Source organism: Ailuropoda melanoleuca, chromosome 9 (genome assembly GCF_002007445.2).
Source record: "Ailuropoda melanoleuca isolate Jingjing chromosome 9, ASM200744v2, whole genome shotgun sequence".
In the NCBI taxonomy this organism is placed as follows: Eukaryota; Metazoa; Chordata; class Mammalia; order Carnivora; family Ursidae; genus Ailuropoda; species Ailuropoda melanoleuca.
In genome coordinates, this window is record NC_048226.1 from 98,782,451 (window position 1) to 98,806,984 (window position 24,534).

Here is a 24,534-nt window from a genome sequence, read left to right on the forward strand (position 1 = left end):
ACTGCAAAGGCAGTCCTAAGGGGGAAATACATAGCCATCCAAGCCTCACTCAAAAGAATAGAAAAATCTAAAATGCAGTTTCTATATTCTCACCTCAAGAAACTGGAACAGCAACAGAGGGACAGGCCTAACCCACTGACAAGGAAGGAGTTGACCAAGATTAGAGCAGAAATCAATGAATTAGAGACCAGAACCACAGTAGAGCAGATCAACAGGACTAGAAGCTGGTTCTTTGAGAGAATCCATAAAATTGATAGACCACTGGCAAAACTTGTCCAAAAACAAAGAGAAAGGACTGAGATTATTAAAATTATGACTGAAAAGGGAGAGGTCACGACCAGCACCATTGAAATTGCAAGGATTATTAGAAACTTTTATCAACAGCTATATGCCAAAAAACTAAACAATCTGGAAGAGATGGAGGCCTTCCTGGAAACCTATAAACTACCAAGACTGAAACAGGAAGAAATAGATTTCTTAAATAGGCCAATTAACTATGAAGAAATTGAGTCAGTGATAAACAACCTTCCAAATAATAAAACTCCAGGCCCAGACGGTTTTCCTGGGGAATTCTACCAAACATTCAAAGAAGAAATAATACCTATTCTCCTAAAGCTATTTCAAAAAATAGAAACAGAAGGAAAGCTACCAAACTCATTCTATGAGGCTAATATTACCTTGATCCCCAAACCAGGCAAAGACCCCCTCAAAAAGGAGAATTACAGACCGATTTCTCTAATGAATATGGATGCCAAAATCCTCAACAAGATCCTTGCTAATAGAATCCAACAGTACATTAAAAGGATTATCCATCATGACCAAGTGGGATTCATACCTGGGATGCAAGCATGGTTCAACACTCGCAAATCAATCAATGTGATACATCATATCAACAAGAAAAGACTCAAGAACCATATGATCCTCTCAATTGATGCAGAAAAAGCATTTGACAAAATACAGCATCCTTTCCTGATTAAAACCCTTCAGAGTGTAGGAATAGAGGGTACATTTCTCAATCTCATAAAAGCCATCTATGAAAAGCCTACTGCAAGCATTATTCTCAATGGGGAAAAGCTGGAAGCCTTTCCCTTAAGATCAGGAACACGACAAGGATGCCCACTCTCGCCACTATTATTCAACATAGTACTAGAAGTCCTTGCAACAGCAATCAGAAGACAAAAAGGGATCAAAGGTATCCAAATCGGCAAAGAAGAAGTCAAACTGTCTCTCTTTGCAGATGACATGATACTCTATATGGAAAACCCAAAGGAATCCACTCCCAAACTATTAGAAGTTATAGAACAATTCAGTAAGGTGGCAGGATACAAAATCAATGCCCAGAAATCAGTTGCATTTCTATACACGAATAACGAGACTGAAGAAAGAGAAATTAGGGAATCCATCCCATTTACAATAACACCAAAAACCATGCGTTACCTTGGAATTAACTTAACCAGAGACGTAAAGGACCTATATGCTAGAAACTATAGATCACTTTTGAAAGATATTGAGGAAGACATAAAAAGATGGAAAAATATTCCATGCTCATGGATTGGAAGAATTAACATAGTTAAAATGTCCATACTACCCAGAGCAATCTACACTTTCAATGCTATCCCGATCAAAATACCGAGGACATTTTTCAAAGAACTGGAACAAATAGTCCTTAAATTTGTATGGAACCAGAAAAGGCCCCGAATCTCCAAGGAACTGTTGAAAAGGAAAAACAAAGCTGGGGGCATCACAATGCCGGATTTCGAGCTGTACTACAAAGCTGTGATCACAAAGACAGCATGGTACTGGCACAAAAACAGACACATCGACCAATGGAACAGAATAGAGAACCCAGAAATGGACCCTCGGCTCTTTGGGCAACTAATCTTTGATAAAGCAGGAAAAAACATCCGGTGGAAAAAAGACAGTCTCTTCAATAAATGGTGCTGGGAAAATTGGACAGCTACATGCAAAAGAATGAAACTTGACCACTCTCTCACACCATACACAAAAATAAACTCCAAATGGATGAAAGACCTCAATGTGAGACAGGAATCCATCAAAATTCTAGAGGAGAACATAGGCAACAACTTCTATGACATCGGCCAGAGCAACCTTTTTCACGACACATCTCCAAAGGCAAGAGAAATAAAAGATAAAATGAACTTATGGGACTTTATCAGGATAAAGAGCTTCTGCACAGCCAAGGAAACAGTCAAAAAAACTAAGAGACAGCCCACGGAATGGGAGAATATATTTGCAAAGGACACCACAGATAAAGGACTGGTATCCAAGATCTACAAAGAACTTCTCAAACTCAATACACGAGAAACAAATAAACAAATCATAAAATGGGCAGAAGATATGAACAGACACTTTTCCAATGAAGACATACAAATGGCTAACAGACACATGAAAAAATGTTCAAAATCATTAGCCATCAGGGAAATTCAAATCAAAACCACACTGAGATACCACCTTACGCCAGTTAGAATGGCAAAGATAGACAAGGCAAGAAACAACAATTGTTGGAGAGGATGTGGAGAAAGGGGATCCCTCCTACATTGTTGGTGGGAATGCAAGTTGGTACAGCCACTCTGGAAAACAGTGTGGAGGTCCCTTAAAAAGTTAAAAATTGAACTACCCTATGACCCAGCCATTGCACTACTGGGTGTTTACCCCAAAGATACAGACGTAGTAAAGAGAAGGGCCATATGCACCCCAATGTTCATAGCTGCATTGTCCACAATAGCCAAATCATGGAAGGAGCCGAGATGCCCTTCAACAGATGACTGGATTAAGAAGCTGTGGTCCATATATACAATGGAATATTACTCAGCTATCAGAAAGAACGAATTCTCAACATTTGCTGCAACATGGACGGCACTGGAGGAGATAATGCTAAGTGAAATAAGTCAAGCAGAGAAAGACAATTATCATATGATTTCTCTCATCTATGGAACATAAGAACTAGGATGATCGGTAGGGGAAGAAAGGGATAAAGAAAAGGGGGGTAATCAGAAGGGGGAATGAAACATGAGAGACTATGGACTATGAGAAACAAACTGAAGACTTCAGAGGGGAGGGGGTGGGGGAATGGGATAGACTGGTGATGGGTAGTAAGGAGGGCACGTATTGCATGGTGCACTGGGTGTTATACGCAACTAATGAAGCATTCAAACTTTACATCGGAATCTGGGGATGTACTGTATGGTGATTAACATAATATAATAAAATAAAATTAAAAAAAATAAAAAAGAAATTGCTACAAAAAAAAAAAAAGATGAATAAGTAGGATGGGGGGCACCTTTGGTGGTGGTTAAGTGCCCAGGAGAAAATGTGGGGCTGGAAGTGGGCTGTGAAGGGTCTGGGTCCGTGTGGGGAGACGGGAGGCTGCCGAGCAGGTGAACAGGGAAAGCGTCACTAAGGGCGACTTTGCCCTAAAGGCCAGAGGGAAGGGAAGGATGAGCAGCCAGAGCCCAGCCTCCAGCAGTGTGTCTGCTGGTGTCCTGAAGCAACAGCAAAGCAGCCCGAGAGCCTGGGCAGGAGAGAACAAGCCTCGAAGAAGGAGGTGTGCAGGGGCACAAGCAGATGAGGCAGGAGAAGAACCAGGGGCCAGATGCAGCAAGGTCTTGTAGGTTACCACGAGGAGGAGACGAAGCCCCTCAGAGACCAATTCCAATTCCCAGTGTGAACCCAAGCAGGTCGCTCAACCGGTCTCCCCAGCCGTGAGACACGGACAGTAACACTGGCTCGGAGGGTTAAGAAAGTGCCCAGCCTGTTGTCTGACACCAGTGGACGCTCCTGTCCCTGGCTGCCCATGCACGTTCCCCTATAATCACATTTGTACAGTGACTTAGGATCTCTGAAATCAAAGCCTGGGGCAGGTGGAGAAATTGGTTCAAACTGTCCTCCGCTCCTGCGTCCCGTTCATCCTGCATCCGTGTGCCCTCCTGCCTCCCTTTCGAGACTCACTGCCCCCCCCACCAAGGGGCTCTTCCCAGACAGCAGCCACCACTGAAATGGTCTTCAGCTGCATCTCTACTGAACTGTGATGGAAAGTACGAGCAGATCTGGGAGGGGGATGGGGACCGAGTGCTGTGCTTTGCATTTACTAGTGACATAGTTTGGGTCAAACACTTGAACTCTCTGTGCCATGGAATCTGCACCCTCCCAGCCCTGCCTTCCAGAGCCTGGTGAGGGTCCTCTAGGATCGCATGAGCACCACTGGAACCTGTAATAACCCTTTCCCGACATGTTCGGGTTCCAGAGACTCTTAAAATGCTTGCATAAAATCAGAGCTGGATGGAAGTCTTACCATCAGCACTGATTATCATGGACACAGAGGGTTAATTTCATAAGACTCCTGGCATCTCAGTTTCTTTCTGCCTAATTTGGGGCCAATCCTATCTGCTCTCCCTATTGCATGGGCTTGACTGGAACCACGATGTAAAGAACCTGTAAAAACACACAGAACATAAACTTGGGAAGAGTGTTTAAGCTGAGACCATTTTTACCTTCACTCACATGTGTTTGAACTCCATTCCTCCGGGGGTCCTGACCTTTGCTTGGATGTAGAATTCTCCGTGCCGCATGGGAATCCCAGGACCCTGGGTTCTTCTCCTGACCCCACAGAGACTGGAGTTAGGGATCCAGGCAGGTGCAGGGGCTGGTCACCTTGCCGCGCTCTCCACGATGTGCCGCCTCCTGTTCGTGCCCTGCTGTGCGGTCACTCAGCCCGAGCAGGTGGCTTTCCTCTCCTGCTGCAAAAGCCTGATGCTCGCACCATCTTCCAGTTCAGGTTCCAGAGATATCCTTATTGGTCTGGCTCATTTTCTCCACCCCCATTCTGCCTGTCTGCCGGTCTACGGAAGCCCCATCCTTGCTCCATCGTCCATTCCTGGTCCTACGAGCTGTGGCCAGTGGGGTAGGGTCAAGTGGTGTGGACACTGGGCTGCACCAACCATAGAACTGCCAGGGGTCCCTTTTCTCGCAGGAGCTGTAGTCAGGGTTGGTCTCTACGGGAACCAGGTCTGGGGTGTGACACTCATCATGGCCAACCCTTCAGTACCGCAGGAAACAATGGGCCCTCCCTCCCATGGCGTGTGCCTCTGGTCCTCCAGATGGCTCAACCAAGCCACATGCAGAGACTGAGAATATGTCCCTCCAGAGGCATTCTGAATGAGCAGCTCTGACTGTTAGAAACTCCAAGTAATCGGGGTGCCTTGAATATAGGGATGAAGACCTGGGTCACAGAATGACCCTCCCATTCCCCGACCCCATCCTCCCAGGGTTCCATTTGGAGTTCCCTCCCTGCTCTGTTCAGCCACCCAGGATATCCCAGGGTGGATCCCAGAAATAACCATCATGCTCCAAATGCCCTCTCAGCACACGTAGAAATAAAGCCTTCAGCCCTCGATAGTTCCTGGGGGGTGGCATGCAGCCCATAAACACAAGGTCCTGGCAAAAGAAAGTCAAAGGATTTTATTATTGTTGTTGTGGATCATTTATACACATCACAAGCTACACAAAATGCCAACCAAAGAGCAGATGTAGAAAAATAGTAGAATTCTATTGGCACTATCGACTTGGTTATTACTAGTGCTGCTTCGCAGACAGTGTGCAAGGCTGTGCGGGAGGCGGTGACCATCGTATACAGATATCGTCACCAGAAGAGATACACATGAGGAATTCACAGTGGCATCAAGCTGTACATTCAAGTTCTTTTTCAGAGAAAGGGACCATGCGAAAGACCCTGCCTCTCTTCCCCTTCTACAGTGTAGAAGGTCACATTTGAAAACCAAAGACAATTGGGATAAAATAAAATAAATTCCAGAACGCTGTGCTGTCTGATAATGGACGCAAGCCACAGGCTAGCTCTCGGGGTAGGATCTGAGCGTGGAAATGCTTACCGACACCTACTGCCGTGCTTTTTATTTATTTGATCCTCTACGTTGGTCTATCAATTTGAAAAGGAGTAGTTAGGACTAGTCATGGAGCATCCGAAGGCTGCAGGCTACAGGCAAGTACTACGCCTCTGAGGTGGTGGTGTTTCTTGATGGATTGGGCTGTAATAGGCACCATTAGGCTTCTCCTTTTGAAACTTTCCTAACCTGACACTGATCTGGGGAGGGTAGCCCCAGAGAAACTTTGAGGTCCTGTCTGAGGGGCAGGGCTGACATCATTGTGGGCTCTCCCCTGGCTGGTTTTCTGCTCCCAGACCCTGAAGGGATGTCCACACCCTGATGCCAGGGGTGCTTTGTTTTCAGGGGCACTGGGATGATGATATTCTCCATGTTTCCTGCCTGTTCTCTTGACTCACTATTCTATTTATGTGAACATCCTTCTAGTTACGTGGGTCTCCTCTCCCCCTACTAGATTATACATTCTTGAAGGGCAGGGTCCAGTGTGATAAATTTCTGTGGCCACCTGTGCTTCACATAGAACAGGCAGAGACTAAACACTGTTTAAAAAGGAATGCATTCAAGAGTAAGTTACAGGAATTGGTGAATGATGCTAAAATCACAGACTTTCATATTAAGTTACATATAGACAAGACAGTAGGTGGGACAAAGTGAGGTTCTCTCTTTAAAAGAAAAAAAAAAGGAAAGACATATGCTTAGGTTATTGGACATACCTGGATGATTATTTAAATTTCTGGAACAAGAAGCATGAAGCAGGGTATTTTTCCCATATGCAGTAAGTTCAACCTTGGACTGAAAGACATTTCATGATGTCTTTTCAGTTCCATGCAATAAAACAATTCTGAATGACATTTACAGAATTCAAACTTCCAAACTCCTTAAATGAGATGTAATGTTGTTCTCAGCTGTGTGTCAAGTTCTTGCCTTTTCTTAACTCTCAACTTGACAACTATACCCTGAGCAAGAAAACAGCTTTACTCCATAGATCATCCAAATATGCACTGAATTGTGCTGAAAAACTCCAGTTTGGTGGATCCTGGAATCACCATGGAATGTTCTGAATGCTGGAGGCTTAAGCCTGAAGTTTCATACAAGGTTATCCCCCTCAAGCCAACATGTATGAATCTCTTTGAGGCCATGTAGATAAGTTCTCAGTTTATTACAGAGAAAATTCCCTACAGTCAAATTTTTGCTATAAAGTATTCCTAGGCTATACACCCCCCAGATTTTGAAACACCTACTGTACACAAGCACTGCTCCAGACCTTTTATTTTCCCCTCTTTTATCTGTATGTACCCCCAACAACCTCTCAAAGTACTTTCAAGTCTATTTTACAGCTAAGGAAACTTGACCCTAACCCCACTGGTTTCAAAGCACACCCCGGAGATATCATGGCTCTTCCCATTTAAAAACCTACCAGTATGATCTCTGATCTCATGAAACTACTTTCCTCTGGCAGATTCAGAAAGTTATAGAGGAAACATGGACTGAGGTCAAACCCTTCCCGCATCAGAATCAGCTACAATGGGGAAGAAAATGCGAGCTCTCAAAGAGGAACTGACCCTCCCAGAAAATACTTCCTGAGCCCCAACTCTGTGCCAGGTCCTGGGGAGAGCAGCAGGGAACCCTGATCATGTACACATGGTTCCTGCTCTCAAAAACTACACGTATGCATGTGGGAGACCTACGAGGACACACACAACATTGTTACAGTGAGAAAGGACTGGTTCCCGGAACCCTAAGAAGACTTGTCTCTGATGGCAGGACAAGGAGCCCAGACTCATCCCGAAGCCAGAATGTATGGTCCACGGGCATTTAGTGCATGCTCAGAGCCCACAGCACCAGAGATTGCTTCCTGCATGGATTTTCCAACACGGGAGCAGCAGACAGAGGCAGGAGGTGTGCATGGAAGTAGTCTAGGGCAGCTGTGGATGGGGAGGCATCGTGGTTGGGGAAAGTGGCTTCAGGCCAGGAGGACTAAGAGACCCTTAGACACGATGACTGAGGAGCACAGACTGCCAGCCAACCGCCAGACTGTGCTTCTTGACCGTGCTCTCCAAAACCACCTTTTTTTTATTTATTTATTTGAGAGAAAGAGAGAGAGAAAGAAAGAGAGCAGAAGCAATGGGGAGGGGCAGAGGGAGAGGGATAAGTAGACTCCCCACTGAGCATGGAGCCCGACATGGGGCTCGATCCCGGGACTCTGAGATCGTGACCTGAGGTGAAGGCAGACGCTTCACTGACGGAGCCCCCCAGGCACTGCTCTGAATGAAACCACCTTTGTCATGGAATTATGTTGTCTGCCATCTGATTGCTGCTTATGAAGGTGTCTCTGGTACAGCAATATGTTCAACTAGAAAGCACATGAGATTGTGGTTTAGATGATGAAGATAACCTGGCATGGATTTGAGCAAGTTGTGTGACTTTCACGATTTACGAACTTCTCTAGGTTGGAGGAATCAGAGCCTAACAGATAAAGTGAAGGCTCGGGGATGGAACTTGGACTCCACCTTGCGGAACTGTGTGACCTTCCTCAAGTTACTTGCCTTGTACCATCATCGTTTGTAGGTTGTGTGGCTTCTTTGTTTTCAAGATTTATTTATTTGAAAGAGAGAGGGAGAGAGAGCGGGCATGTGCGAGTGGGGGGAGGGGCAGAGGGCGAGAGAGAATCTTAAGCAGACTGCTGAGCGAGGAGCCCGATGCGGGGCTAGATCTCATGACACTGAGATCACGACCTGAGCCGAAACCAAGAGTCTGACTCTTAACCAACTGAGCCACCCAGCCGCCCCTGCTGTGTGGCCTTTACGAAATGAAATCATACATGAAGACCTCGCCAACCAAGACTGAGCGCTGTGTGCTGTTTCTATCCCTTTGCTCCTTCATTTGTTAAAAAGGAGGCAAGCAAGAGCCGAGGTTTGTTTTATCTCCAAAATCTCTGAGTCTGTGATGAACCATAAAGGCTTGAGTCTGAGCACTGTTTCAGAGCCCTATGATCATAACCACGAAAACAAATCACATTCTGTGCTCTGCAAATATGGGAAACGACCTGTTTTAAAGAGATTAACAAAGCATGACCCAGCACATCCACACATTCCCATCTGGTCCAGAAGTCCAGCTCCACGTACTGGGGGACGTTCTCTTGTGTGACAGAAGGCACTGGGGCCCTCGACCCTCAAACTGAAATTGGCACATGGAGTTGAGCGCACTGGAAAGGAGAACGATCACCACCATTCCATGTGAAAAGACGTGGGAAGGGCTCAGCTTTGCTTACAGAGGTTTTCAATGGTGCTCTCTACTGAGACATTGCTAGCATTATGCGTAATGCTGAGGTACTATGGAAAAACCCAAAAAAGGGTAAAGAAAAAGTAATGGAACTAAAAAAATAAAAATTAAAAAATAAATTTAAGAAAAAGAAAGAAAAGAAAAAAGAAAGGAGGAAGGGATGCCGAAAGGCTTGGAAAGTCACTGCAGTGCACTCCTGCTTTGCGATAGGTGAATGGAGCCCTGCGTGGACAAGCAGAGGTGGAAGGGCAAAGCTCAACTGCTAACCCTCAGAGTCTGGATTAAACATACGCTGTTCCTCTTAGATATTGAGGTCCCATGGCTTTCATTTCACAACGAACAGTTAAAAATAAAACATTAAATGCTATTATCCCTCCGGATCCTTTTAGTGTTTAGGCTTATGTGATTTATGTTAATAGTTCTTTAATCTAGTACCAAGCACAAAATAGGGGCTCAATAAAGCATGGGAAGAATAAGCAAAGAAAAAAATAGGAAACAAAGACATGAAACTGGTCCAGATGCGAGCGTATGGAGCTTGGCTCTATCCGTGAAAGACTGACACACATCCTCCCTAAGGGTGTTGGAATGGATACCTTGCAATAACAATGGAAGCAAGCACAACTCTTCCTCTACGTGCCATCGCCATGCTTTTTTATAAAACCTGTGCAACTGTACGCCCTCCCTGGTTATTGCCAATGCTCCGAAAGATACTGTACGAAACCCAAACAAGACGCACAGCAAAAGAGAAGTGACAATTACGTCTGCAAATACCTAAGGGCAGGCTTTCAAGTCAATGGGTGTGTCTTGGAGAAGTGCCACCATCTCACACAAATGAAGGCTCACTGACGACTCTGTCCTGTCCTCGCACTTTAAAATGTTTTTATACTTCACGGGAAAACCTGGGTCACATGCTACCATTTCTAGTTTGTTCCTTCTCATTTGCACACTGTATTGGTGTCCCCCTGAATCCCATGGGCTCCTCTCAGGGCTCCTTCCGAAACTGGCCTTTGCCATCTCACCGTGCCTGTGACTTTCTGCGAGCTCCCCTCCCCTCTCATGCATTCTCCATCAGGGCGGGCTGCTGTGTTTCTGTCTGCCCCTTTGCTTTTGCCTCGTGTCCCATCCGCGGCTTGTGGCGGGCTGTGAGGGAATGTCCGTGACCGAATGAGGGACTGTAGCTTTGAGCACGTGACTTCAACCTGCTGGGGCTGCAGACTGCCCAGCTGTCTACGGAAGGGAGGGCTCTCACCCACATACACACATGACCTAGAGCAGCTGGCATGGTCGCCCCCAAACACCCCTGCCGGCATCTCCCCTGATGACTTCCATGCACAGAATGGGATGCCGTTTGCTCCGGCTTTTCTGCGTGAGAAGCTGGGAAGACGTGTCTACGGTGTCAAGGTCAAAGGTGAGTGGGGGTTGCATGGTGGCCCTGGGCTTCCCACCAGATGAAGGGTTGGGTCTGTCCTATGAACTAACCTGGGAGAAGGATGTGAACACAAGGGGTTGGCAGAGCCCCTGCTGCTGAGAGGACATTCTCCTACTAGTGTGAATGATGGGAATCTCCTCCTGAAAGGGAAGAGAGTCCCGCGTGGTGGCTGGCCTCTCACACCCCTGCCCTGTCACTCTGGATCCCAGCACGATCTCCATCAGCCTGCCCAGTGTGCTGGAGGTCCTGGATGTCCCTCCTCGAGCCTCTCAGACATTCTGTTCCCCGTCCGGGGGTTCCCTGCCACCCACCTTCATGCCAACACTGACTCGGCCTGGTGTCTGGGTGTAGACATCCTCTCTTGCCGAGGCCCTCTCCTGACCCCACACATCTCCAGTGAAGGCTGGGCGTCCCTCTTCTGAGCACACTTTGATCCCTACCCCTGGGTGGGTGCCGACCTCCTTCACCTTCCCATTTGACCAGACTTCGAGCTGCTCAATCTGACCTGTACATTCTTGCAACAACAGGCCCTCCATATAGATTTGCTGAATGAGTGAATGAATGAATGAACGAATGAACTGCCTCGCCAAAGCCCTCCTTCATCACAAGGTTGCCTCTCCCTTGTGCTCTTTGAGGGCGGGGGCTGCGCCTTGGATCCCTGTGCTCCCATCAGGCATGGAGGGAAGTCGCTCAGCAAACCCCTGTGGCCTGTGGGTGCCAGCAGGAGCCTCTCCTCTCTCCCGCCTCTCCCCGGGCTCGGAGCACTCCAGTGCCTTCAACCTGCCATCCAGGTATGAGTTTGGCCCCCAGGGCACTTTTGGTTCCCATCTACTTCTTGGCTATATTTGGCTTGTGAACAACGGATTCCAATGAATCTCAGGAGTAGCAATTTTTATTTCTAACTACTTCTGATAAACTTAACCAACCATAAAAACAAAGAACAGAAATGATGCTAAGAATGAAAACATACTAGACCATTATCTTGGCAGGCATTTTGTTTATAATTTTCATAATAAATAAATAGTGTCCCTGTTTTACATTATATATATATATTTATGTATATATATATATATTAGATATCTATACTCCATTAGAAAGAGACATAAAAAAGCCTTTTCAAATGAGGCATGACACGTAACACTGGACACTCTTATTTACAATATAGAGATATACTTTCTACACAATAGAATAGATGCTCAGAGGCCAGAGAGGGTACAAAGACAGCAGATCACCCCTATAAACAAGGGGTGCATGCAGCTGGACGTTTATTGCCATGAGTTCTCACTATGTCCAGACAGCATATTGAAGTTAAAAATGGCATCTGGTTTTTGGAAAAGACGATGGTCATTGGATTCACCTTGCTCCATAACCGCTGGCTACACGGTCTTGTAAGTGACCAGGGAATGACAAACTTTGCTGATGGGTATCAGAAACAAAATGAAATGCTCTCATCAGAGGGGCAGGCCTCCTCATTTGGCCAAAAAGGAGAAGTTGCTACTAAGGTATGGTCCTGCACGGAGCATGAGCACGCGTCTAGACCGGGAAACACATCGTGGGCTCCACCGCAGGAACCAGTTCCTCCGGGTTACACTGCAGATCCGTGCTGCTCCTGAGGAGCCCATCTCTGTAGAGCGGGAACTTGGAAAAATACCCATGGGACGCCTTGATCCCATACAGGTGAAGCCTAGGATATAAGGAAAGTTCACAGGAGACCCACAGAGAAACCCTAACTGCACTGAGGGGGAGTCTGCCCTTGCGGCTCATTCAACTCCACCCCCACCTTCTTTCACGAGGAACCCACGGGTCTCCCATCCTGCAAAGCCGCCTTCCCAGCCTGGTTTCTCGCGGTCGGCATTTGTTTCGCCAAGCCACACTGTTAACATTGAGGACTACAGTTCTCAGATGAGCCAAGGTTTACTTGGTTTTATGACCATGGCCCTGGGGAGCGAAGGTCACGGTCCAGGCGCTGGGACCGAGAACCTGGCCGCACGAAACACGTGAGAAGGGGATTTTGCAGAAACGAGGCCTTCTGTCTCCTGAAGGTGGGTCTCCCGTTTAGCCATCCCTACGATCCTGGCTTGCGCCTTCCTTCAGTGTGACTAGGGGATTCTCCAGGCTGCCTTTAGGCCAAGAGTGGGCTCAGTCTTTGGGACCCTATCAAACATCCTGGCAATTTTCAAAACTTCCCTTAAGTGACTTACCAGTAACAGTTTAAGCTGGGTCCTCGATCTGGCTGCTGTCCTCATCTCTGATCTCACTGTTGTCCCTGCTGTTTATTGGTTTGTATCAATGGTGACCTCTCCTAGCCCTTTATTTTCCTAAGGCAAGAAGACATTTCTATTGAAGATAGCCAGCACCTTCTTGGAGCTCCCCTGAGGTTTGATCCAGCACTCCTCCGCTTAGATGTTTCTCCTTCCACGGAGAGGAGAAGCAGCTGGCCATATTAATGGTTTTATTTTTTTTTTTTATTTTTTGCAACTGCATCAAATGCTAACATAGCATTTCTTTGGAAAAGTATCACCAGGAGCTTCACGCCTGTGCAACCATCTCAGTGCCCTCTTCTGCTAGGCTTAATCCAAGTTCGTGTTCCCCGACTACAGACAGAGATTTAAGCATTCACAAACATAATTTGTGGGCCAGGGCTCTGCATAGACAGTCTGCAGGAGGACGTGAAGCCACGGAGCTCCCCACGTTCCCTCTAGTTGTTTTTCTTTGTAACAAACCTGCCATTTACCAAGAGCATCGCCTTTCTCCCCCCATACCTTAAATCACCCCACCCGCGGCTGTTCGTGAAATAGGACTGGAGTTTATAAAGCCTTCCTTTGCCCCTTGTGGAGAAAACATGGGAGAGAATGATCGTGTGGGCATCGCGCTGTCTTGAACAAGTGGCCCATTTGAATCTATCCAGGGTTATATTTACACCAATAGGTTCCACGTCCACACAGAGGTTCACCTGAGTTCTGAAATGCTTGTGTGCACTGAATTTAATCAGGATGATAAAGCTATGAGCTAGGAACATACTGGACAGATCTAGGGAAACTGGAGCGGACTCTGTGAGCCAGCGGTGGGTAAAAAGGTGGGCTCACCAACTCCAAGTGTTCTGTTTCTTTATTTTGTCATATTTCTCCTAGAAAGCATCTTGAAAGAGACTCCAGGTGGCTGGACAGGTTCGGGCAACGTCTTGTCAGGTGACACGACAGTGGACTGGTTCAGCTTTTCCCCCATCTCCGAAATCGAAGCACCTGGAATGGCCGCTCCCACCCCACCCTCCTGGCCTCGGCGCCGTCCTATTTGCGCTCCGCCCGGAGGGGCAGAGGGCTGCGAAGGATGTCTCAGCGAAAGCGCTCACGGGTCGCAAAGCCTCGGGCGGGCCCCCGGCCGCTACTTGAAGTAGCTGAGCCCGGCCACCAGGAAGAACTTCTCGAGGAAGAGCTCGGAGTCCAGCACGGCGATGTGCGCTGCGCGGCCGATCAGGGCGTTGGCAGTGTTGGGCAGGGCGTGGAACACGTTGTGCCGGATTAACGTGCAGTCCTTGGCGTCCACCAGGGGGCGCAGAAGGTTGTCGATCATCTCCGCATACACGGGCCCTGGGGGAGGGGAGCGGGGGTGAAGGCGGGGCGGAAGGGGGCCAGCAGCGGGAGCCAGAGAAAGGCATGGGCTGTGAGGGGCGGACCAGCCCGTGTGCCCTCTTGGCATTGGCAATTTCACGAATTTACTTGTGCTTTTTAAATCAGAAAGTCGCTTAAAAAAAACCCCGAAACACTAAACGTGGCTTACCTGTGTGTCTGTCTTTGAGGGCAGTTTTACACATTTCGATCCGGGCGGAATGAAATGGCACGTAGCGGTCTTGGGGTGAAGCCACCAGCACGACGTTTTTGAAATACTGCAGACCTGCAAGGAGCCAGGAGGGTGCTTGTTACCGGTCCTAACGAGGGCAGCCCCTGCTGTGCACACGCAGCACAGAGAGGGGGACGGCGGGAAGCCGGGCTAGCTGCGACATTGTTGCCGCTGCACTCTAGCTTCTGTGCCTCAGCAGAGGGTGCCGCCTGTCCTCCTCCGCCCGAAGCTAAAGAGACAAGAGCAAGCTTCTCCGGACAGGGGGAGGGGAGCGTCAGGCAGGTGACAAAGGGGGCTTTCTGGGTGGCCAGCGCTATGGAGTCCATAAGGAACAAAGCAAGGACTCCGCTCCTCCTTCTCAAAAACGGGGACAGCTCCCACTGCGGTGCTCATTGTGTCGCCACTGGAGGGAAAAGGCCTCTGGACCTGCCTTCCTGCCTGCAGCTGGAGACAGAGGGGCTGGACAACACGGCGTGTTCCTGCGTCCTTGGACCCAGCACAGGCCTGTAGACAGACACTGCAGGTGCCCCCCAGGCCCTCTGCCTGCACATCCCTCAGCCCAGTGCCCCTGCACCGCAGTGGGACCTCTGGCATCCCAAGATCACCTGCTAGGGGCCAGCCTGCCTCGGTGACTGGCGGATGCAGGGCCGGGCTATGAAGACCAGCCCCTCGTCCTACTCTGTGGGGTTGCCCCAGCTCCCGAGCTCTCTGTGGTGACCACGCTGCCCTCCAGCTTCCGCTCTGCCCAATCCTCCTCCCTCCTTTCCTCCTGGGGGGAGTCCTGAAAGCTCAACTTGGCACAGAGACCCACTGGGGAAGGACTTGCCCGAGGTGTCACGTTCAGAGAGGTGCAGAGACATCACCAGGGGCGGTGTTCACAGGGTGACATGGGACAGAGGCTGGACACACAAGCCACAGCTGCCCTCTGCTCGTTCCCACAACACAGGCAGGGTCTTCAACACCCCTGTGCACTTCCCATCACAGTGTGGGTGAAGGTGTGACTTCAGCCCTGCCTGGTAAGGACCCCTGTCTCCCCCTGCACGATCAACCTAGATGGACGGTGCTCACCTGCCTTTTTGTGGGTGGATCTGTGCCTGGGAAGGAGCAGGGAGTGGGCACGCAGACCCAGGGCTTGCGATCAGGGCAGTGAAAGCTGGGAAGGAACGAGAGGCTCCAGCTTCTGTGTGTCGAGACGACCTCGACACACACTTTGGCGCATCTGGGACGCGCTTCTCGGGAGCAGCAGAGTCTGTGGGCAGCTGGAGGCCCCCCTGTTTGCGGGAGAGCCTGTGCAGGCTGTCCCTCCTAGCTATACCCTTCCCTGAGTGCGTCCACGCAGTGCTGGAGCAATTCTGGGCCTCAGGGCTGGACTGCCAGCTCACACACGTGGCCACAGCAGCAGCCGCGGAGGAAGGCGCTCACCTGTTTTCTGGCTTAATTGGTAGAGGAAACATTTGCGCAGGTCAGCATTATCCCTGAAGGTCAGCTGCAGAAGGGACCCGGATTTCTTTAATTTCTGCATGAGCCACAAGCCTAGAAAGACCAAAATGAAACAAAACAAAAATCAAAAATATAATATAAAGAGAGCAAAAATAATTGGGGAGAGATGACTATGAAACTGTGGTTTTTTTTAGTTAGTTTTCAAATAAGAGAGTAGTAGGCACTTCGACAAATTCTTGGGAAGTTAGAGGAAAATTCTTCTTATGCACTTGCGGCAGGGATATAAAATCATCCTGCAAAACGATACAGCGACTGGCATCTGGAGTCATGACACTTCTGCACCCTTTGACCCATTCGACCTCCTCTCATAAATCTAGCCCAAGGAAACCACCCCAAATACAAAGCCATATATATGAATGCTCCTTACAGATCCACGTAGCACACAGAAATCTGAAAGCAGTCTTCCACGTCAGGGTCCGTCCCTGACCCTGGTTATGCCAGTCTTGATGCTGACGAGTATCGTGTCCCCACGACAAAAGTGAGTGTTATAAAAATGCAAGGAAATGAATACGATACAGTTCTTTTTGTCATGTCACTAGATTTTAAGTGTGGAAAAAGTTAAAGGTGATTTCAATCATTGTTTCTGTCCAATGATGACTTCCCTCGTTTGTGGGGACAGAGAGAATGGCAAATGATCAACGTTTTAAATAATGTCCTTAAAATAACATAAAGGTGGACACGTAGATCTGACCCACGTCAGTGAGGAAGGCAAGCAGCCCAGTCTGCCCTGAGTGTCGGGCAAGGTTCAGGGCAGCAGTGGCAGGGGGCTGGGAGATGGGCAGGGAGTGGGAGCTTACTGGGATGGCCCAGATGCCACCTAATGGATTGGGGGCAATCGGGGACCACTGAAGTCTTTGTCAGGAGTATGATTCAATAAACTAGTTATTATTACATGAGGCCCAATGCCCTCCTTGGGAGGCCATCTGCCAGCCGTGGTCCTCCCACAGACACCAGCACGACACGGGAGGTCCTTCATCATCAGGCTTTGGCTAAGAGCGTCACGTCTTCTCCTGTCCCTCTAGCTCACACTGTATTCCTGTCACAAAGAGCCACCTGTCGTCTGCTTCTATGTTATTATACATACTACTTTCTTCTGCACAAAAAACTTGTCCCACCGTTCACTGCCTTGGAAATTCTGCTCATTGTCCAAGATTCATTGAGCCTTGCTTCTTTACTCTCCATAGTGTCCCTAACCTGACAGAGGAAATTTTGAGAACCTCAAAGCTGTGGGCCGTGTCATTCTATTCCGGCAAGAAGTGTAGAATCTGGCTATGGTTGACCTCCTGTACGTTTTAGGCAACTTCTCCCATCCTTCCTACATAGTCGTCAACAATTCTGATACACACCACACACACACACATTGGCTCCATCAGGTAGAACGGCGGAGGGGCTCTGCTCGTCCCTCTGCCCTGAGCGGACCGTGAGGACTCACCTGTACTGACCAGCGTGCTGTTGTTGTACAGCGTCCCCAGGTGCGGCCCAGACAGCGACAGGAACGTGTGCAGTTTGCTGAGGTAATAGCGAAACCGGGGCCGCGTGAGGACCGACCGGATGATGATGTTGCCAAGGGAATGGCCGATGAAGCTGTCAGGATGGAACCGCATGTGAGTGTCGGTGGGGGGGGGGGCAGCAGCTGTGCCAGGAGCACCGAGGGGGCCCCCGTCCCCCACCCCAACTCAGGGGATCTGGCAAAGAGAATGCGGGCTGCCATCCCACCCTCGCTGGCTTTCCAGACTCTGGCCACAGTGAGCTTGAGATGGAGACCTTGGGCACGAGGCCTCTGCCGCCCAGTGTGGCCGGAAGACAAGCGTGGACCTGTGGCTGGGCTCTGCCTCTTGAGAGCAGCCCCGCCTGTGCTCTGTCTCGTCTCTGGCCACCGGGGGGTCCTGGCCATTCACAGGATGAGACCCCACTGCCTTGGCCTGGCTGATGAAGCCGCTCCCGACCTGACTTCTGACTCGCTCTGCGATTTTATTCCCTGCCCATCGTCATTACAAACGTAAGGAGTCGCCCGCTGGCGGCCCGCGCCGTCGCACACCCCCGCTGCATGCTCTGCTCCAGTCACACTGCGACTCACACGTCTGGTGACCCAGCGCAGTGTTATTTCCAAATTGAACACCTGTTTATGGAAACCCTGTCACAGGAGGGGTCCCTCGTCTGCTCATGGTGAGCACAAAACAGGCCAAGAAAGGAAATGAACATTTGCCTATGAAATGGCTTTACCTAACCCTTCACCTCATCTCCATAGATTTCTGCCTTCTCCTTTGTGAAATAAAGAACTGATATTTTATCTCTGGGGCCTCAGATGACTGATGCATGTGGACTCACCACTCTGTCCACATACTGCAAGCACACAAAACACACAAGCCATTGACCCTCGCCTCAGTGAGGAAACATTTCGGCCAAGCTCATTTCGGAGTGGAAGGACCAAATGAGCGTGGACTGCCATCCTCTCATGGGGCGGGCCATACATTCCACTGTTCTCCACCTGATGTCGGTGCTCGTCCCACCTAGCAGGTGGGAAAGTGGAGGCTCCGATGTTTGGAAAGCCTGAGATGTGCTGCATGGTAGGGTCAGTCCTCGGACACGGGAGTGTTAGGACGGCAATTCCAACCTGGGGGTTAGTGTCGAAGTCCAGTTCCCTTTCTACTGAGCTATGAAATGCTCCTTCTTCCCCACTCACTTCTGCTCTGACGCTGGTAAGGCACCAGTTAGCTTATGGAGGTGGTAGAGAGAAGGCAGCATGCTGAACTTGTCCACAGTCAATACCCAGAAACGTCTCCCCTCTTCCCCCAGCATTAACTACCTGTGGTTTCCTTTTACCTAATTCGGGATATGGAGAGATTGTACAACTGGATGTGCTGAATGATTTCATCCAACAGCCGATCCGTCATTGTATCAAAATCTGCAAATGTGTCCATCTGGAAGGAGAGAGAGGGGATGGGCGTTAGGCGTTGGGTGGGGTCACAGCAAGGCCAGGCCCCGTGCACAAGCCCGCCATCTTCCATGGGGGCACATTCTGGAAGTGTGCCTGAGTCTGACATTGAGGTAACAGGTGGGGGGTTCAGCACCAAGGAAAGGGGCCCATACACTGGGGCTCTCAGGAAGAGACTCGGGGCACTGGGGAATCCTCAGTCAGGAGGCTGGCGGGAGACCGATGGGAGAAGCTGGTGGGCAAGAGCGGCGGGCACGTGGCACCCACGGACACGTCCTCAGGCACCAGGGGCCGCACCCGCCTGCTACCTGCTGACCCCACAGTACCAGGAGGAGCCAGGCTCCTAGGGTGAGCCCATGCCCCTAGGACTCACACCCAAGCCCCCTGGCCCCGAAACCCTGTTCTCTTCCCAGCACAGCCTTGGCCATGTCCAGAGCAGGGTCCAACGCCATCCGTGACAAAGCCAGGATGGTCAGAGGATACGCACAGATAAGGAAGAGGAGAAACGTCAGACCTGACTTTGAGAATCCGAAAGGGCACACGTGAGGAAGACGTACTAGATTGCTGGCTATCCTTCAAGGATTAACTTGTGGAAACCAACGGGAACCACAGGCAGAGAGATTTGGGGACAACCTAAAAAGTACTTTCTCGTAAATGGAGTTGTCCTCCAGTGTCGTGGGCTACCTGGAACTGCTCTGACCACCAAGCTACAAAGATGGACAAGGGGTCTTGTGAGTGTTCATCAGGGTGGGGAAGAAGGCATGAGGAGGAGGCCTGTGGCTCATGGTCACCTGCCACTCAACGGTCCTAGAGGAGTAAGAGAGAGCCTTGCTTGCTGGCCAGCAGGCTCTCCTGTTCTCCTGTGCCTAGGGCTGCTCTTCCCAGGGCAAGCCTGTCTCCTCCTGCAGGGGGTAAGGCTGCCTACTCCTCACACCAGTGTCAGGCTTAGGTAAACCATTTACAACACAGCAAGGACAGATAGCGGCTCTGTTCCTTATGCTCCAGCGTCTCAGACCCTGTCTCCTCAGCTACACACTGTGAATTTAACGTGAACTTATTGAATCAATGGTAGTAATTATAAGGCCTGAGTTGACCTTGATGAGAAATGTTCTGGAAGACACCGCAGGTTTAAAAAATGGTACCAGGAACTCCCCAGGCAGGGTGCTTTTAAAGGGATGTGCTGGAAATCCACATGCTTATGAGATTTACAACTTTCAAGCAGTAATGATAATAGGTGGTGGGACATAATCCTTCCTGAGTGACCACCGCCCCCCATACCAGCTCCTTACTTCTGTCTAGACCGGGTCCAGTAGTCCCTGGGGTGTTCCAGGCAAATCCCTCTGCCAGGGGGCTGCCTCACAGGGGCTGCCTTTGGCCTGTGACACCCACTTCACCCAGGAGCAACCCATGGACACCCAAACCATTTACTCTCCAAGCTGTCACCCACCATAGTGCCCTGGTCACCTGACCCACGTGTCCCCACTTCTTACTCTTTCTTGACCCTCCCAAAAGGAAATAATGAGTCTTTTCTTTCCAGACCGTCCAGGCTCGGCAGGGTCCCCTTCTATGGGAGGGTCCACAGACTACCAGAGTGACTTTACGAGGCGCTTCCAGACACACCTCAGAGGCTCTCTCAGTCCTGATGTTCTGGTGTCATACCTGATTCTTTTCGGACATTAGGAAGTCCAGCTTTCCTCCAGGAAGCCCCAGTTCTATGAACGTCTTTACCAGGCGGAGGTCAGCACTGTTCCCTAAAAACGACAGATAACCCCACCCCAGACCCACGGTCACTCATATCGAAATGGACACACAAGGGATTTAGGTCCCCCTCTTCTCCCATTCCCCCATTTTCCTTTTTTTTTTTTTTTTTTGTTAAGCAGGTAATAAAAACAACGAACGCGAGCCCATCCTAGTGGTCCTAGGCTCCCCCTGCCTCCCCGACACCAGGTCAGGGCCTTTCTAGCAGTGCGACCTCAGTGGACTTCCTCCCTGATCTACAAACACGTGGCTCGTGAACATTCCACGCACAGCACAGCTGCAAGCACACTGCCTCCTCCTCTTCCACAGCCGATTATGTTTAGTGGGGCACTCTGCGTGGGGGGCCACGTGATGGGTGATGTCCCATAATCTTCACGTCCCCTCTGCAAGTTCCCGCCTTGTACGGAGACCAGCTGTGCCATCCACAGGCAGCCAGCGAGGCCCCCGGCTGGGCCAGGCAGGGCACAGTTATGTGCAGTAGGATAGGATCGCCCCTGGAACAGGAGGCATAATGGTGCCAGCTCCACGGATGCCATCTGCCTCACCGTGGCCACAGGACAGAGCCATGACAGCTAAGGACTCTGAGGCCACTGCTAACGGCAGATCATCCTTGTCGCACCTGCAGTCAAGACCACGTGGAGGGAGGGTCTGCTATGACCCACCGAGCTTCAGAGTCAAGGACTGTTAAGTGTGGATTTCATGCAGGCTCTGGGGGTCACTGCACTGTACTGAATTTTTGACCTATTCCTCGAATGGATCCTTGTAGAGTCAAAAGTTAGAAGCTAGTCAGAGGATAGACAGGGGAACTTTCCCATACAACCAGAATTTCAAAGTAGTTTGTGAACTGTGAGTGATATAGTTTCTTTTTTTTTAAAGTATATATATTCGAAAAGTATGCCAATTTCAATATAAATTTTGAAATCCCAGTACGAGGTACCTGGGTGGAGTAAAATTGGGAAAGGTATGTGAACCGCTGGGACCTGGGGGGCACTGACATTGACGCCACGCAGGGACAGCTCACCAGAGCATGAGCCCGGGGTGACGAGACACAGCAGTGTGGGAAGGCGTGCATCCCTGGGGAAGCTGTGACGTTGACGCAATCGCAGGAGGGAAAAGTTGGGACGTGATAGTGAGGAGGGTCAGAACACAGGAGCTTTCTAAGACAGAAGTTGATTTTATTTTCTGAGAGCTACAAAGAAAGATTTTTGGTAATGGACTGGTATGACCAGATCTGGTAAGATTTTTAAAAGAGGACTCTAACAGCGATGGGGACGGCAGTTTGGATGGGGGAAGAGTGGCATACGCCAGGATGAAACCATGGGCTCTGGAGCCTGACAGCTGGGTTTTAACCTTGGCTCAACTGCATTAAGTGTGGGAACTTGCACAAGTTACTTAGCCGGCCTCTTACTCAGTTTCCCCGGTTAAAAGGGAAAATAACACCACCCGGTCTGCAGGGCTATTGTGAACATCAATGAAGGACATTAATGGATGTTAAGCATCTAGAAGGGTGCCTGGCCCCTGGTGAGTGACAGACCAATGCTGCTGCTTCTCCCCCTCCTCCCCTTCCTCCTCATCAGGAATGTATCACTTACCACTGCATTATGGGACACTTCACCAAACAGACCTGTTGACCGAGTGTCCCGGTACCCACGGCATACAGCCAGACATTTAAATGCACGGGCCCCTGGATTGGGAATTAAGGGTATAAAGAACGGCGTGTCCCAGAATCACAGCACACCACCGCTCCCTACTACGTGATCACCAGAAGGCGGTGAGCACAGGTTTGCCGCTCGTCACCTGCAAAGCCCTAGAGAGGTCCTTTCCCTTCTCTGATGTTAGTTACGCACTGGAGTCCATATATAAAGTGGATGTCAAGATTCTCCCAGAAATCATGTTCCACATTCCAGTTTTCAGATCAGTTATGATGTAAACTTGAGTTTGAGGAGAACTCCGACGCCCTGCACCTGCGGCTGATCTGATCGCTTCCTTCAGCCGGTGAGGGGGGAGCTGGAATTCACAAGGGCAAGCAGGACCAAGTGCTCGCCTTTGGTTCAGGCTGAACTGAGACCTCAAGAGCTTCCAGCAGAGCTGGTAAGTTCTGTACTTACAGACCCTTTGGACTGACTGAGAAACCCAAAGAAAGCTGACACTGGGGCCTAGGTCATTTGGGAGGCAGGGTGGGGAGAAGGAACCCTTCCCACTCCCCTCTCTCTTCCCCTGGATCTCTGGTGCTCTGGTAGAGAGTTCTTCGGTAGCGTTCCGCTCTTGGTCCATATTTGCTGATCTCATGAAATTAAGAAACTTTTAAGGTCAGGAACCATGCTGGGTCTCTGCAATCCCAGAATTTGGTACAGTATCTGATATACAAAACTTGCCCCATAAGTGAGGAATGAATCAAAATAAGCAACAAAACAGTTTGGGCAACTAGCCTGAGCCCGTCCCAAATCAATCCACACATTCATTCCACCCCGTTTCTTCCCTTGTGCTTTTGGCTCATGGCTTCCGTTAGCCCATGTATTCTAATTATTCATGCATCCCTTGATATTTTCACTCCAATAATCCACCCACCCACCCACACATCCATTTGCTCCATTCTTTCATTTTTGCTTATTAGTTTTATTAATTATTCACTCCATTTCTTCATTCATTCCATTATTTATTTATTCCATTTATTCCTTCCCTGCATTATTGCATTCATTTATGAATTCCATTTACTCGACAGATTTCTGTGTCAGAGAGATCTCTTCCTTGGGACCAAGGCCAGACCATTTCCCTAGACCCAGCAAGCTGCCATCCCCCAGCTGCTAATAACACTGTTGAACAAGTACCTGACTTAAATTCATTCATTATAAATTGTCTACAGTACAGAACTTTGAGGAGGAAACCTTTTGGGGACTCACCATCTAGGCCATGGACACAGACTACCAGGTGAATCCCATCTTCCAAATTTTCTTCCTCTTCCTCTGGTGGGAAATACGGTATATCAGAAGCTAGTACAGATAAGTCACTGTACAGAAATCCATCAATCTTCAGTTCTTTTTTAAATTTTTCTTTGGCCTGATAAAAACTGGAGAATACACTAATTAATCAGAAGCCACACCGCACATGCTGTGTTGAGCAGGAAATGAGTTGAGTTGGTTGGGACGTGGGAGTGATGAACATCTAACAAGGAAGTACTGGCGAGCAGCAAAGGCAGAATATGAGGCCTCAGGAGATGCTGCGAGGGAAATACAAATTTCTGAACCTCCTGGTTGAGAAAAAGCAAAAACTTTTGTGTGTTTTAGGTTCTGCAGATTGCTATGTGCTTCTTGCATGCAATAGGACTTCTAAGATGCCCATCAGCTCCAAAGATCCATGCAATCCTAGAAAAGAATGAAAGCTTCTTAGAGTGGCCCACAGGGCTACCAAGACGTGGCCGTCACCTGCTTCCCAGCAACATCTCCCAGCTTCCAGAAAGAACACATTTCTCAGGATTCCCTTACTAAGGAAGTTTGCTTACTTCTGTGCCTTGATGCATTCAGGTCTGTCTGAAATGCGTTTCCCACTGGGCTATCACAATCTTTGCCCGATTATCAGACAAGGTGGTGATTAAGAGCATGGACTCAGGAGTCTGCTAATGTCAGAATCTCAGCTTTGGCACTTACTAGCTGTGGGCCAACCACTTAACCTCTCTGCATGGGGTCCTCAATTGTAAAAGGGGAATACACCATTATCTAATTCATAAAGTTATTTTGCGTGTTAAGTGACATAGTCTATGCAAAATGCTTAGAACAGTACTCAAAACTGATTAAATAGTAAAAAACATGATCTATTACCAGCTTTATCACCATCATCACCACTGTTACCATCCCCGTCATCACCATCACCACTGTGTC

The 24,534-nt window shown here is 49.1% G+C and overlaps 1 protein-coding gene across 2 annotated transcripts in view; it reads right to left on the minus strand.

Moving 5' to 3' along the window:
• Window positions 1–9,316: 9,316 nt before the first annotated feature.
• Window positions 9,317–24,534, minus strand: part of FAM135B (family with sequence similarity 135 member B) — a 288,115-nt gene continuing 272,897 nt past the window's right edge. For both annotated transcript variants that reach the window (XM_034668650.1, XM_034668651.1), the window contains 7 exons: window positions 23,560–23,726; window positions 20,561–20,652; window positions 18,790–18,887; window positions 17,399–17,550; window positions 15,889–15,999; window positions 14,407–14,520; window positions 9,317–14,216 (listed from right to left, as the gene is read on the minus strand). In XM_034668650.1, coding sequence (XP_034524541.1) covers window positions 14,011–14,216; window positions 14,407–14,520; window positions 15,889–15,999; window positions 17,399–17,550; window positions 18,790–18,887; window positions 20,561–20,652; window positions 23,560–23,726 — 940 coding nt within the window. In that variant the 3' untranslated portion in view covers window positions 9,317–14,010. The remainder of the gene's footprint in view (window positions 14,217–14,406; window positions 14,521–15,888; window positions 16,000–17,398; window positions 17,551–18,789; window positions 18,888–20,560; window positions 20,653–23,559; window positions 23,727–24,534) is intronic.